Source organism: Lepidochelys kempii, chromosome 8 (assembly GCF_965140285.1).
Source record: "Lepidochelys kempii isolate rLepKem1 chromosome 8, rLepKem1.hap1, whole genome shotgun sequence".
In the NCBI taxonomy this organism is placed as follows: domain Eukaryota; kingdom Metazoa; phylum Chordata; order Testudines; family Cheloniidae; genus Lepidochelys; species Lepidochelys kempii.
Window position 1 is genome coordinate 63,649,643 of NC_136387.1, and position 15,959 is coordinate 63,665,601.

Consider the following 15,959-nt stretch of genomic DNA (forward strand, 5'->3'; position numbering starts at 1 on the left):
AAAGCAACAACTTTGCACTAAGATAAAGATACAGCACCACCTGTGGGTGACGGTTCTATCTATACTAACCACGACACTATTTTTGAATTTCTCTTAAGCAGAACATGATCATGTTTTTGAAGTATTTTAGCCAGGAGCCTGAAAGAACAAAAATGCTGCTTACTGTTCAAGATACATCTTGGAGTGGGCATCCAGTTATTCTTTGTGCATGTAACTTTTGCTTGCTGATTTTCGGGGACATATTCATGATCACACACATATGAAATTTCTTCACCTTCTTTGTAGTATTTCTGCCATAGAATTAGGAATCTACCATTTGACAACCAAATGGGAGAACACTTTTCTAAAGGAAAAAGGTTTAGTATGGTTAGCCGTTGGACAGCAAGTATTTAAACTGGGGTGGGGGGGAATGAGATCCTTTGGCTTTCCACTTTCTGTCAAGCCTACCATTCTGTGCACCAGGTATTCTATGCTTCAGATCCCTCATTAAAATTCACCTCTTTCACTGTCACATCCTATGTCATTCTGACCACCAATGTCTCTAAACCTACTGATCTTGTACTGGAACAGCTATGCTGTGCATTATGTTGACCTGAATTTGACTGTAAACTCTTTGGGGAATGGATCTTGTCCTTGTTTGTGCTTTGTGAAGACCCATACATGCCCACAGCTCTATTTAATTAACAACACTGTACCAGGTTGTGGTGACCCCCACTTCTCTCTTCTAACTTTTCATGGGAAGTAGCTATTCCTATCCGCAATTTTGTAACTAATCTAATGGAGATTTTCCTTTAGTTTTTCAAAGGGTAGAATAAAAGTTTTCAAACATCAAGACTTCAAAAATGAGCACTTTACACATTGGGGGCTGGAGGAGTAAAATCTCATGATATTTCTGCCACTTCTAACATAAAAATAAAATAATCTGTACTTTCAAAACCCATACAGGGCCAATTAGTGTACATTCCCCTCGCCTACTATAAGTGATCAGAATTTCAGTTTTGAAATTAGTTAGAATCGTCTGTGATGAGTAGTGGGGAAAACAGGGCTGGAGACTCTATGAGGGGCCAGGGAGCAGGGCTGGACAGACAGTCAGACATTTATACATGCTCCATGGAAAAAAAATATTCATAGCAGATGGAGAAAACTTGGGTGTAGGTAACAGATTTCTCCAACTGGAACGCAAAGTTTTCCACTTAGAGTGGATCTGGCTTTGTAAAAAGCTTTGTGCACAAGACTGGGAAATCTTAGATATTGGCTAAAGACTTTATGGAACAGCTGTGATGCTTTTAGGTCTCTCAGACTCCCCTGGTCTGCGCCCAACCTCTGAATTACTTTCCAGCCCAGAGCCAATTCTCCAGGTACTAAGTGTGTTCCCAGCACATACCAGTTCCCAGAATATGCTGAGAAATAGATCTGGACAGGGAACCATTTTCCTATTTCACATTAAGACAAAACCTGAGACCTTTTGAAAATTTTCATAAAAAATATGAGAGAGAGAGAGATGCTCATCCCAGAAAAGCCAAGTGGTAGGGCACTTACACAGTAAGTGAGAGACCAAGGTCAAGTCCCTGCTTTGCCATTCTCCCACATCCCAGCTAAGTGATCTAATCGCTGCCCTCATCACTGATTATAAGCCACTGGTAAAACTACTGGGTTCAAAGGCGATGCACTGCTGGGATGGCCACACCTCATAACCAAAGAGCAAATTAGCCCTTACTATTTCAGGAAACTGGAGTTATCCATGGAGAATGGTTGTTTTCTATGGGGGCTATGAGTAGTAATAGCAAAATGTGAACAGCAAAAGATGCCAGTGGAATTACATGAGCAGCACCAAAGAGTAGTAAAAATGAAAGGAGTGGCCAGAAGTTATTTTAGGTGGCTGGCTTTAGTTCAAGATATAGAAATGGAAAGTAGCCAGCATGACTCCTGCAACAGCCACTGAAACATACCAGAAACGATACTATGTCACCCATGAAAGGGGGCTATGAAGCCTGTCAATGGCTGCACATTGACTTTGCAGAAAAATAAGCAAATTTATTTAGTTGTGGTTGTTGCTTATTCTCGGTGGCCAGAGTTGGTGTACATGACAACAATCTCTTCTGTTTGCCATCTACAGGTTACCTACAGAGCTCTTTTCAGATAATGGTCCATAATTTATTTCTGAGGATTTTCACACATTTCTATGGAAAAATGTGTGGAAGCATATTTGGTTGGCTACCTATCACCCAGCATCAAATGGATTGGCCGAGTGTTTTGTGCAGATATTGAAACAAGCATTAGACCAAAATAATGGGGGACATAGTGCATTGCAAATTTCATGTTCTCATATAAGTCTAGCTCAGTCTGTCAGCTGAGTTTTTTAAGACTTTAGTTAGGTACTACATTTGATTTACTTAGACCAGACTTACTGAGAATACTCAATGAAATACAGCAAACAGTCAAAAACCCACAATGTAAACCTGCCAGGTTTGTCTGCATAGGACAGGCAGTGTTGGTACAAAATCACAGGAGACGGATGAAGTGGGGAAAAGGTGTGGTAAAGCAGATATTGGGACCTGACATGTTTGGTAGAGGTAAAAAACTGACATGTTTGGTAGAGGTAAAAGAGGAGACAATGAAGAGGCACACTGATCGACTGTTACTAGATACAAGCTCAGCATGGTTATAGGATGTGGCCTCTCAAGTTAGTAAAGAAGGTTGTACATTTTGTTGGCCAGAGGAAATGGTGCTGCTAGAAGGTAATGGCTGAAAAAGAAGGGGAATGAGCATGCTCTTGCTGAGCATGATCCATAAGGAACAGGACAAAGGTCAGGTGTCACTCACTCTTCCTGGCAGTTACCACTGGCCTCAGTGAAATCACAGACCTCCCACATGGTTACATTTATGAAATTTTTTACTGTGTTTGTTTTAATTGAGGAATTCACAGCGGAGGAGTGTGCTGTTTTGAAAACTGTTGTCATAAATATAAAGGGAAGGGTAAACCCCTTTGAAATCCCTGCTGGCCAGGGGAAAGCTCCTCTCACCTGTAAAGGGTTAAGAAGCTAAAGGTAACCTCGCTGGCACCTGACCAAAATGACCAATGAGGAGACAAGATACTTTCAAAAGCTGGGAGGAGGGAGAGAAACAAAGGGTCTGTGTGTCTGTCTATATTCTGTCTTGGCCGGGGATAGACCAGGAATGGAGTCTTCGAACTTTTAGTAAGTAATCTAGCTAGGCATGTGTTAGATTATGATTTCTTGAAATGGCTGAGAAAAGAATTGTGCTGAATAGAATAACTATTTCTGTCTGTGTATCTTTTTTGTAACTTAAGGTTTTGCCTAGAGGGGTTCTCTATGTTTTGAATCTAATTACCCTGTAAGGCATCTACCATCCTGATTTTACAGGGGGGATTTCTTTATTTCTATTTACTTCTATTTTTATTAAAAGTCTTCTTGTAAAAAAACTGAATGCTTTTTCATTGTTCTCAGATCCAAGGGTTTGGGTCTGTGGTCACCTATGCAAATTGGTGAGGCTTTTTATCCAACATTTCCCAGGAAAGGGAGGGTGCAAGTGTTGGGAAGATTGTTCATTGTTCTTAAGATCCAAGGGTCTGGGTCTGTAGTCACCTAGGCAAATTGGTGAGGCTTTTCACCAAACCTTGTCCAGGAAGTGGGGTGCAAGGTTTTGGGAAGTATTTTGGGGGGAAAGACGTGTCCAAACAGCTCTTCCCCAGTAACCAGTATTAGTTTGGTGGTGGTAGCGGCCAATCCAAGGACAACGGGTGGGATATTTTGTACCTTGGGGAAGTTTTGACCTAAGCTGGTAAAGATAAGCTTAGGAGGTTTTTCATGCAGGTCCCCACATCTGTACCCTAGAGTTCAGAGTGGGGGAGGAACCTTGACAACTGTATTAAAGTATATAAGTATGTTAAAGTATACAAGCACCTTCAGCATAAAACTATGACAGTAAGATCCATGTGGACTTGATCAGTGTTTTCCTGATCCTGCTTGCAGGCTGGAGGGCTCTGTAGGGAAGCATGCAATCTGGATCTAGTAGCAGTTAGGCTGTAAAGAGGCAGCTTGCAGTAAAATGGGGTGAATTGTGCCTCCCTGCCTTGGGGACCAGCCTCCTTTCTCTCTGTGTTTTTGGTTTTGTGTCTTAAAATTTTGGACGCTAAGAAATAAAGTCATGTTATTATGCAACCTTCCTAAAAGGATATTTTGTGTGTTTATCTAACTTCTTTGTTGGTATGCCATGACTAACAAGGGGGAAGTCCTACTAAAGATTTTTTCATGTCCCTGGATTACGAGTCTTGACTGGGAGATGTAAGAGCCAGACTACAAAAGCATTGTTATACAGTCTTCCCACTCCTCCCATCCTGGTTCCTTCAAATGCTGATGATACTCTACAGATTTATTAGTGTTTCATGCTACAATAGTATTTTTAAGAAAAAAATCAAATTTACATTTACTTACTAAGACATTTTGGCATTAGGTCCCAGCCATCTGCAGTACATCTGATTAGATTCGAGGTGCTCTCACTCTTAGATACATAACCATCAAGACATCTGTAGAAAATTGTCACCCCTAAACGTACTGGAAAGTCTTTTTCGCTGTGGTTTTTGTAATAGCCAGTTAATCTGCCATTTTCTAAATGTGGGTAGTCACAGAGTTTCACTTTAAAAGAAAGTTTTGAACATATATATATATATTACAGAGTACATGAAAGAAAAATTAACTTGTTTTAGTCACTCATCAGTTCTCTCCTCAGTTTTAGTACTTTGCTATTTGAATGTTACATTAACTGGAGTCATGAGTTCAGGACATATACAATCTGATGATCTGGATTATTTTACTTCTCACCTCCATAAGCTTTGCCTACCAAGCAGCATGAGACAGCTTTAGAAATTACTGCATAACAGCTTGTTATTCAAAGACTCCAGGAAGGATTACCCTGTTCTGTGGAAACTAATTGGAAGAGGTGGGAGGAGGGGAGAGCTCCGCAAGATTCCACTCACAGTTCACTCAGATTGTTCCATTGGTGCATGCGTTACCGCTTTCACCTGGTGAACAGAGGATCCTGCCCCCAGAACACACATATTGTGAGGGATCTCCTCACAGTACACGACCATCCACAAGTGGGCAAGATGGTACCTTGGAGGTGAGTGATTTCCCACCACACAGAACAAACTCAGTGTTTACTGCAAAATCTGTAGTCTCATTATCAGAGGGTTAATTTATAATGACACTGTTGGGCTTCAAAATTTCTTACACCTCCTCCTGTTTTAGACAGCTTTCATTTATTGTTAAATATCAAGGGCCAAATTCCTCAATTTTTACTTAGTCCCTACTCAACAAAACTCTCATTGCAGCCACAGAGATTTTATCTGAGGAAAGATTAGGTAAACATTTGAGAAAAAACTTTGTGATTTAGCACAGGAAGAACCACCTGGAAAAAAACTGTAACAGTTCAGAATAAATGAAGGTACCAAATCTGAGGGCACAAAACTAGGGCTGTGGTGTATATGAGTGACTCAGCGTCCAAATATGTCCCATAGGGTTTCTTACCATTCATACTGTACTGGTATTGTGCCTGGTATGCTACCATTTTGACAGGTAAAATGCAGAGGTACAAATCTTCCCTCTAGTAGGGTTAATCCTAACACATTTGCCAAGTCAGTCATAGTGTATATGTTCATTGCACAGTTATTTACGACTATCTGATAGCACACCATGTTCTTTTCACAGGGACGTTTTCCAAGACGTTCAAAGTAACCTTTGCAAAAGGGAAAAGCCCTGCAAGTATGAATCTTTCATTTCTGTTTACTGCAGAAGTGAGGCCTCTAGCTTATTTTAATTTAAATATTTTTACACTGTCAATGATACACATTATATAATCATCGGGATTTTGATAGCTGTTTTAATATGTTTAAAAACTTACAGATACATCTTGGAATAGTAACCAGCCATTCTTTGTACATTCTGCTGTCTTTTCCATGTTGTCAGTTTCAAAGTGAAATCCAGGATTACAATCTACTCTGATTACATCCTCTTCTCTGAGCACTCTCTTTTGGGGCTGGAAGGTTCCATTAGTCACTAATGGGGGATCACATGTAATTTCTATACAGAAATAGACAAACAAGTTGAAATGCAAACAGGACTTTAGGCTATAAATCCCCTTCAGTTAAGATTCTTTATATCCATCTTTTTTATTACCTCTCAACATTGAGTATACGAGCACTTTCTGCATCAAACTGTGAACGTGAGATCCCTGAGCACTTAATGAAGTCTGTAGCTCTTCTCCTGTGTCTGCTGCTGGGAGGATCTGCTTAGGCTAATTTTATTTTATTTTATTGTGTGGGGAGCAGGTAGTTATTGTTATAAGTATCATTCTGATTAGGGTGGGAAAGCTTTTTCAAAAAGGCAAGTCTTGCAGTGAGACCTAAAACTGGACAGACATAATTTTTGTTATGTCACATGGAAGTTCATCCTATAGCTGGAGCTGGATCTCCTTCACCAAAAATACCTTATATCTGGTTCACACACACACACACACACATACACTTTCTCCTAGGCTTGGTGATTGGCATTGTCCCAAAGAAGTGCAAGTCTTGGCACATCATAAATGGAGATGTGATTTCCAATGTAGGTGGATCCTGATCTACTAATGGCTTTGTGTTCATGATCAGAAGAACCCCTCCACAATATGTGGCTTCTGGGGGAAGAACCCCCCCCCAACCGCTCATTCCAGGTGGAAGCTCTACTCCTTGCCCTAATTAGATTGGCTGCGTAAATTATGGGTGGCCTTGGCAGGATTAACCCTGAGGTGAGAAATGCAGAACATAATCCTTAGTGCTCAGATGAGACAGGGGTCCTACAAACAAGACTTCTTCACTACACAACCCTGATTCATTCTCAGAGCCACTAGATTTTAATAGTTAGGTTTCAAATAGACCCTCCTTTCTCTGCACCACATTCAAATAGCCCTTCAATACTCAGGAATCCCCGAGTCTCCTGGAAAGTCATCCCTCCAAGACATATTTTGCTGTATGGCATCATGGTAATGGACAAGTCAGGTCTGGTGTCAGAAATTAAAGCACCCACTCATTCTATAGGGCCCATTGACTTATGAGGAGAGGCTGGGGGAATTGGGATTGTTTAGTCTGCGGAAGAGAAGAATGAGGGGGGATTTGATAGCTGCTTTCAACTACCTGAGAGATGGTTCCAAAGAGGATGGTTCTAGACTGTTCTCAGTGGTGGAAGATGACAGGACAAGGAGTAATGGTCTCAAGTTGCAGTGGGGGAGGTTTAGGTTGGATATTAGGAAAAACTTTTTCACTAGGAGGGTGGTGAAACACTGGCATGCATTACCTAGGGAGGTGGTAGAATCTCCTTCCTTAGAAGTTTTTAAGGTCAGGTTTGACAAAGCCCTGGCTGGGATGATTTAATTGGGGATTGGTCCTGCTTTGAGCAGGGGGTTGGATTAGATGACCTCCTGAGGTCCCTTCCAACCCTGATATTCTATGATTCTATGATCAATAAGTATATGAAAAGCATCTATCCCCATGGTACCTATAAATCAGGCCCACATGCCAGAGCATTTTCTTCAATCCATATAACAGTGACTCTGGCAACAATACAGAACAAATGCTAAACAAACCAGAATACAATGACTACAATTACAATTCATGTAGTGTGGCATAAATAAGAGACATCTGAGTACATGAGTGAATTTCACCTGCTGTCTTGATTACAGCAGTGCTACTTATAGAAATACTGGGACTGCTCACCTGTGTCTGCACTTTGAACTCTGCAGTGTTTTGGGGAATGCACTCAGCCCTGCTGTATCAGGCAGTAGATTATGTACATGGATAGTCTCCAGAACTTCGTAAAAATGAGTGTGAATATCTTACCGTCCTCCTTCAAATATTTTCATTCACTCTCTTGTTAATGACTTTGTCCTGTTTACTGTATATTCAACTGTTTCACCTTTGCAAAGTGGGGCTGGGGATGTCAACGCTATCAAATAATGTGAAATTGTATATATGACAGTTTGCTGTAACAGCACTTGACTATGTACAATATTGAGCATATTTAATATCACCCCACACCAGGGAAGAGTTAAGCTAAAGTGTTGTTGAATATTTAGATTCATTTTGCATCTTACCTTGGCCCTGAGCACAGAAAGCCCAGAGAAGCTGAATGATGAAACAACTCAGCAAAGTCATTCTGGTGGTTGACCAAGTAGACCCAGCACTTGTAATGGCTGACGTTGAGTTCTGCTCCTCTCTGGATTCTGGCCTCAGCAACTGCTTTTAAAGATTGATCTTGCTTTCTAACCCCTCCCTGTAGTTCTGTCTATCACCTCTCTTTCAACATCAAGGTACTAGAGATAACATATGTAAACTCCACCGGAAATACAGTTCAAGGGGTTTTTTTTCAATATCCTCTTTCATTACATGACATTTCTCCCCACACAGCGTGATCTGCGATATACTTGTACAAAGTACTAAGACTTCTACTACTGGGAGTTCAAACAAATTCCTCATGTGTAAATATCAGATTAATTGAGGTTGCTTAAGCTACATTTTTGGTCTGCAGAAACTTTCACTGTGCATTCCCCAGGTTGGTTTTCATCTCTATTACTACATTATTTTTTTTTCTGCTTTCCAAAATGGTCTATTAATTGTTCAACACAAATTTTCATACTACATTCTGCTAACCTAAGAGTTCATGTAGAGTTTCTGTGGATCTGAAGGGGCCTATAGTTTTGAAATGCTGGAAAGGGAGTTCAGGATTTATTCATATGTTTAAAGAGGGGTTCCTGGCTACGGGAAGTTTGAGAACCACGTGCACAAGAAGCATTTGTTGGAATCTTCAGAAATTCCTATTTGGAAAAATGAATGGGGGTTTTCATCAGTTTTTAGAAACCACCTTTTTTCTTTCTTCAGAAAGAAGAAACACACCATACACGATGGAAGACCATTAAATTGATATCCCATCATGTCTGACTATTTCATTTGGCACATGTATTTCAAAAAAATGTGTCCAATTGAAAGACTTTAGTTGCTGAAGTTGTTCCAAACTGAACATTTTATTTGAAATTACAGCTTTTTCAACTTTTCTGATTTGCCAAAGTTTTTCAAAATTTTTAGATTCACTTTGACTTGAACATTTTTCTTTCTTTATTCCAGAATTTTGGCACCGCCAGTGAACCAAACAAATCAGTTCTTCATGAACTGATTCTATCATGTCAGACTATTTCATCTGGCACATGCACTTCAAACAAAAAACCAATGAGACTCAATGAAAGAATTGGGTCTTCAATATTAGAAACCTTGGATCTCATCCCACTTCCACCAAATTTGACCTTGTTCAAATTCCCACTTACCTGCAAAGAAAAAGAAGAGTGGTGAAGCACACAACATCATGAACATGATGTAGTACAAGAGGAGACAAACACATTGGCTAACCAGACCAATGCCTCTTCCACAAGGCTACAAGGGGATTTTTGGGGGAGGGCATTCACTCAGGACTTGCCCAGTCATATGCTCTCTGGCAAAAAGACATCAATCTACCAGTCTGAGCCTGAGTATTGTACTGTCAGACAAGAAACCACTTACTCCACAGAACTGAACTAAAAAGCTAATATTTTTATTTATGCATTTTCAAAGCCAACTGCAGAATATAAGCTGAGTGCAGTGAGAGTTCAGGGATATGAGTTTTGTGTGGATCCCCTCCACCATTTGTTTTGAACCAGTGCACACAGAAGCATTATAAGCACCTATTATTTTAGAAAGTAGAGTATTCTTCTGGGAGTCTTGGAAATCCTTTTATGAAATTACCCCAAATTTGCACCACTTGCTCTAGTCCTATACTTGAAATATCATAGCAATTTTCAAGGCAAACTCGCTGCCCTACGATTTTACAGAACTTTTAAAATATTGTCTATAAACCAAAACTCTGCTGCAAGCTTAGGTAGGTGCTGCCCTATGAACAATGTTCAGAAAGCCACAAATGTTCTGTTTTACTAAACAGCCAAAATCAGTAGGGTCATTCTTAAGTTCTTATGTTTTTTGATAGTTACCCTGAATGTCTGGAACACCCTCCCTTCTTCTTTATGAAATTCCCCAGGATCTCCTGACCCCAGAATACAGTTCCTGTCTCTCTTGCTGTATGACCAACCCCTTCTCTTACACACACATCAGTTTTAGATTAACAAGTTGCTGGGACCCTCTCTCTCTGAAGGTGGCACGATATCCTGGATGTATTTGTATAGCCCCCTTTCCCCTGATCAAAGGTAGCAGGATAAGGGTGCAGCCAGGCTGGCAGATGCAGGAGATAGAACCATGTCTATCCTATGAGGGGATATCTACACTAGAGTTTTTACCTCAAATTAATCGAGTACCAATTAATTCAAGCTAGTTAACATTTTGTAAAGGCTACTTTGGACTCTCCTCAAACATTTGTCCCAGAATACTAACATGGTTTGCCCTAGGCTGATCCTTCTGGTTAACCACAAACATTTGGGAACTGCCCAGATTACCCTTTACATTCGCATTAAATCCCTTGAGTTAACCATCAGTCAAATAAATGGAGGTAAAAAAACTCTAAGGAAGCCAATTCCTGAGACACACCATGGTCTCTGTGTATATAATGTCTTCTGCAGTTTCCACAGTATGCATCCGATGAAGTGAGCTGTAGCTCACGAAAGCTTATGCTCAAATAAATTGGTTAGTCTCTAAGGTGCCACAAGTACTCCTTTTCTTTTTGCGAATACAGACTAACACGGCTGTTACTCTGAAGCATTTCACCAGTGGAGGCTGTTATTGTGCAAGTGCGAGTGTTTATCAAACACTGATCAGAAGGTCATTGGCCAAACAGACACTTTGAATTCTGGCATGAAGCAGTACTGAATGTGTAAATCATGTTTTGAAAGAATCCCCCTTGTATGCCAAAGGCTAAGGAAAGAAACATTGTCATCATGGAGTAACTTATCCTGGTGTTTTGAGTGGAGTCAGGATATGGCCAACCAACTACCACCTACAAATGTTACTGTTGTCCGCAGTGTTTCCGATGGACACCTCTGCACAATATCTGGCAGGGCCTGGCCTGGTAACTCTGTTCTTCAGCAAAACATCTCAATGACTATTTATTTGGAGACTTATTGGGTAATACAACGAGTCTAAACATATTGGTTCAACCCCCAAAATACATATTTATTTTATAGAATGAACAGAAAACAATACAAATAGGTGCAAAAATTAAATGAATGCAATAGTAAGGGTGAAATTTCCATTGCACATGATTTAGGAAATGCAGAAGTACTGTGATGGTTCCCCTAGAGAACTAATTTGCATGTATGCACTGAGAGTGGAAGGATGACAGCAGCTGCAGCAAGGTGGACAGGTGAATCCTGGCAGGAGAAATACTCTGTGAGAAAGGGTGTGGGCAGAAGTAGCTGTATATGGGATGTCTAATGATTGGAATAAAGCATATATCTATTCCGCTTTTGCAATATGCATGTGTCCCTGTTCTGTGGCCTATTTGGGACAGACCCACAATTTTCCTGCACTCTGGCCAAAGAATCCCATCAGTGCTGTCATAAATATAAAGGGAAGGGTAAACCCCTTTGAAATTGGTGAGGCTTTTTATCCAACATTTCCCAGGAAAGGGAGGGTGCAAGTGTTGGGAGGATTGTTCATTGTTCTTAAGATCCAAGGGATTGGATCTGTAGTCACCTAGGCAAATTGGTGAGGCTTTTTACCAAACCTTGTCCAGGAAGTGGGGTGCAAGGTTTTGGGAAGTATTTTGGGGGGAAAGACGCGTCCAAACAGCTCTTCCCCAGTAACCAGTATTAGTTTGGTGGTGGTAGCGGCCAATCCAAGGACAAAGGGTGGAATATTTTGTACCTTGGGGAAGTTTTGACCTAAGCTGGTAAAGATAAGCTTAGGAGGTTTTTCATGCAGGTCCCCACATCTGTACCCTAGAGTTCAGAGTGGGGGAGGAACCTTGACAAGTGCTCACTTATTTTCTATTCCCATCTGGTGGCTAGGAAATTCACCTCAGTGACAGCACTGATTTAATTTCTAATTGACTGTCAAAAGAGGAGCAAAGAATTGAGAATTTAGTCACAAACCACATACAGTTCACAACTGCAGAAATTCTCTGCAGATTTCAGGTCATTTTTGTGTAGTCCTTTCATAATATTTTAAAATTTCTTTTCAGTTTATTTATTTATGTGTTTAACACATAGAACAATGTTTTCCTTTCAATTCTGTTAAATGACTGTCTAGTCTGTAGTTACAGCTCTTAAAAAAAACAAAACATTTTCTTTCCACAGCAGCCAGCCGTCAACAGTGATGGAGGACCCAGCTAAAACACCAAATATTTTCCTGAACTAAACTTTCTGGTTTGCAAATGTCACAAGATCAAGATTTCAAATGATTCTTAGTTTTGACCAGGTGGGAAATGTTGCTGTTTCTGCCAGCCAAGAGAGAAAACCAGAGAGTGCAGAGGCACATGATTTCATTTTAAAGTTAAGAAGAGGCACTGGTTTGGTTTGAGTTTTGGGTGAAGATTTAGGTCCTTCCTTAGAGTTACAAAACCTATTTGCCCATCTTATTGTTGCTTCAAATTGTTGCTTCAAATTTGTTATAGGAATGTATATTTTGATCAAAGACATAAACAAGCATGTGAACTGACAAAGATGAATCCAAGCACAAATGATGACAAAGAATAGGAGATAATGTGTAAATATTACAAATAACTGGTTAATGGCCTCAATGATCCTGAGGTGCTGGTTAAAAATATCTGTTTCAGGCTTCTTATTTTCATTAATCTTGAGTAACTGTCAGATAAAGAGAATAAGAGAAAGTAACAAGTTAGCGCTAAGTGTACAATTTAATCTAATAATAGAAATAACAATGCGATGATCCAGGTCATCTTATTTCTCTCCATCACATGGGGATTCTACCAATCAAAACTTACCAGTTTTACAAATAGAGAAAAAGTTAATGTAGCAACCTGCATGGAACCCAGAAGGATGGTCATGGGTTGCAGAAGAGAAGAGTTCGAAGAAGGGCTCCAGGCACTTAGCCTTTGTGTGTAGATGATTTGCATTGTTATGTGGCAGTTGGAGCAACTCTGTAAAAAGTGGCTTTACTAAAGAGCTAGGTTATTTTCAGTAAGAATAGAGTCCTCTCATTTTATTACCTAGCACTCAGCGAATGAACCAAACATATCACAAGGCAGGGCGCGAGGAGAGACAGCGCATGTGTGGGCCTAATGGACACTGGTACCGAAGATCTCCAATCGGCAGTGCAGGGATGCAGGCACACCTACAGTGGAGCACCCACAGGGACCCTACTCAAAGAAGAATACGAGGTTAGCAAGTACATTTTCAATCTGATATGTTTAGTATACCGAGTTGGGTTTTGACATTTCTTAAGCAAGACAAGACACAAATGCAATTTACTGCTACACCTTGAAGGAGGCAACCAGCTATTCTTTGTGCATTCAGCTGTATTTTGTCCATTATGAATATGAAATCCATGATTACACGTAATTATAATGACATCACCATCCCTATAATGTTCCTTTGAGGTCTGAATCTACCATTATCCACTCCTGGAGGATCACATACAATTTCTAACGAGAATGAGACAGACACATTTTACAAATGAAAATAGGCCAGTAAGCTGTACAATCCATCAGCAATTATTGTGATTTATCTCTGAATAAAACATATGGAAATTGCATAGGAGGGAACCTACTGTGCTCCCCCACTTTTACTGTAATGCTGTTTAAGAAGTTGCCAAATAGAATGTGGATGAACTGATTTTTAATTGAGCAATACGCATGCCAGAGCTGGTCAAAAATTTTCAGTCAAAGCTGTTGCTTTTAAAAGAGAAATGGGTCTTTTTCTAAACCAAATACTTTCACAGAAAAGTTTGGGTAGCTTGGTTTGAAATTTTTGTTTGGAATTTTTCCAGTTTTTCATAAAAATTGGATATTTAAAATCATGTTTTTTCTACTCCCGTTTTCTTCTTTTTAATGTAATCAGCTTAACCAAGCTGCCATCTGGAAGGCTTTAACATCTGCGTTGTAGTGATCAGAGCAAAGAAGCAGCTCTTTCACGTTCACTTATTCCTATCATTGCAGAGTGCCCTCTACTGAAAGCAGGATATTTGAGATACCCACTAGAGCCCGTCTCTACTTACCCTTGCATTCTGGATAGACAATTGCATTTCCATGGTACTGCACCATAAGACTGAGATAAATTAGTTGCAAGTGCATATCCTGGTTTGCAGCGAAGCTCAAGAAAATCATTTCATTTTAGGTACACCCATTGTTCTCATTTGCTGTCCCATTCAACTCTACCATCCGGATTTCCATTTCTTCCACTGAAATAGCACATGGCTCTAAAACAAGAAAAAGAAGCAGTTGTCTTGGTAACCCCCCACACCCCCAGGTAAGCACATTAAAGTAATGTGTTTACACAGGTGATGAGTTTTGTTCAGTGAATCTCTAAATAAACCTCAAAGCCTAAGAAAGCAGTATCTTCTTTACCTAAACAGAGTGGTGCTTTTGTCCAATTCCCATTGTCACAAAAAGATCTGTTCTGTCCTTCCATTGCATAATTTTTTTGGCATTTGAATCCTACAAAGGAGCCAGATGTGTATCCTTTTTCCAAGAATGTAGTTGTGTCTCCATTCTCAATAGTAGGTGGACAGCTATAGTTTTGTCCAGTTTCTAAAGGGAAAAAATAACAATTATAATAATCTTATGAAAAAATGGTTATGATGTAATTTTTTGGCTTTGGTACAGCATGTGGAAAATGGCTCCTTGTCCAAGGTTAGGAAGAACACTTGTAGAAACCCTCATGTGGCTGAGCTAGGCACAATGACCAAAATACTAAGGGCCTTATCCTCAGCTCATGTAGATTAGTGTTACTTCACCTGAACACAATGGGGCTATGTCAGTTTACACCAGCTGAGGACAGGGCTCTGAATTTCTCTGGTTTTATTCACTTAATTCAGACACTAATTTTTATAGGTAATATATTTAGTTGTATATCTCGTATTTTGTACCTACCTTTCTCTTTCACACTCTTGATTATCCATATTTGTATTATGGACATACAAAACACCATCAAAATCGATGTTAAAAGATTATTACGATTGCAAAGTAAAGCATTCAAAATACGTACATGCATTACATTAAAATCTTTAATAGCATGATCACACACTATTTTTCCCACAGGACCCCTGCCTCATTCAGTGCACAGACTGGCCAGTGCTCACTGAATGAGATGACTATTCAATATTTCTTTTCATCCTCATCTTTCTATGTTCAGCCCATTGCCTTATTGGCCTCATTACTCACAAATGCTAAAGGCAGGAGGAAGGCACTATGCAGCCCATCCCAAAAAAGTGCCACTAAATGTGAAGCTGCACAGTGTTTTCAGCTGTTAGAAGCAGTCCCAGGGAGATGGGTAAGTGGGCAAATGGCAGTTGATGCTGTCCAAAGCAGACACTTATCACATGGCTCTGCAGTTTAGCACATGGTCATCAAAACCACTATATATTTTCTATATATACAACAAAACTAAGCTAAAAGACTGTTAGGACTACTATATGAAGCATCCCAAAAGTTAAGAAATTCCAAAATTAAGGCTGCCTGTATAACCTTAACTTTGCCCCCTGTGTTTATACATTATGACTGGCCTTTAATGCATAATCATACTGTATTTTTTCTAGAGCAACCCGGCCTCATTCAGAGTGAAAGCTGAACAATGAATGAGGCAGTTGTTTAATACTAATTTTTGCTCACAGTGTTCAATGTGAGCTCTGTTTCATTCACTACACATTCTGCAGTGGTCTTGCGCACCCCGACTCATGCAGTAAAAAAACTTCTCGTTCACCATCTAATCTACTCACTGAAGCAGAAATTCATCCAGGCACAGAGAAGCAACACAAG

The 15,959-nt window shown here is 40.0% G+C and overlaps 1 protein-coding gene across 1 annotated transcript in view; it reads right to left on the bottom strand.

Moving 5' to 3' along the window:
• LOC140916619 (coagulation factor XIII B chain) overlaps positions 1-15,959 on the bottom strand; it is a 148,411-nt gene that overhangs the window by 101,052 nt on the left and 31,400 nt on the right. The window contains exons 7-8 of the mRNA XM_073358292.1: positions 14,644-14,732; positions 12,742-12,828 (exon numbers count right to left, since the gene is read on the bottom strand). Of these exons, the coding sequence (XP_073214393.1) occupies positions 12,742-12,828; positions 14,644-14,732 (176 nt within the window). The remainder of the gene's footprint in view (positions 1-12,741; positions 12,829-14,643; positions 14,733-15,959) is intronic.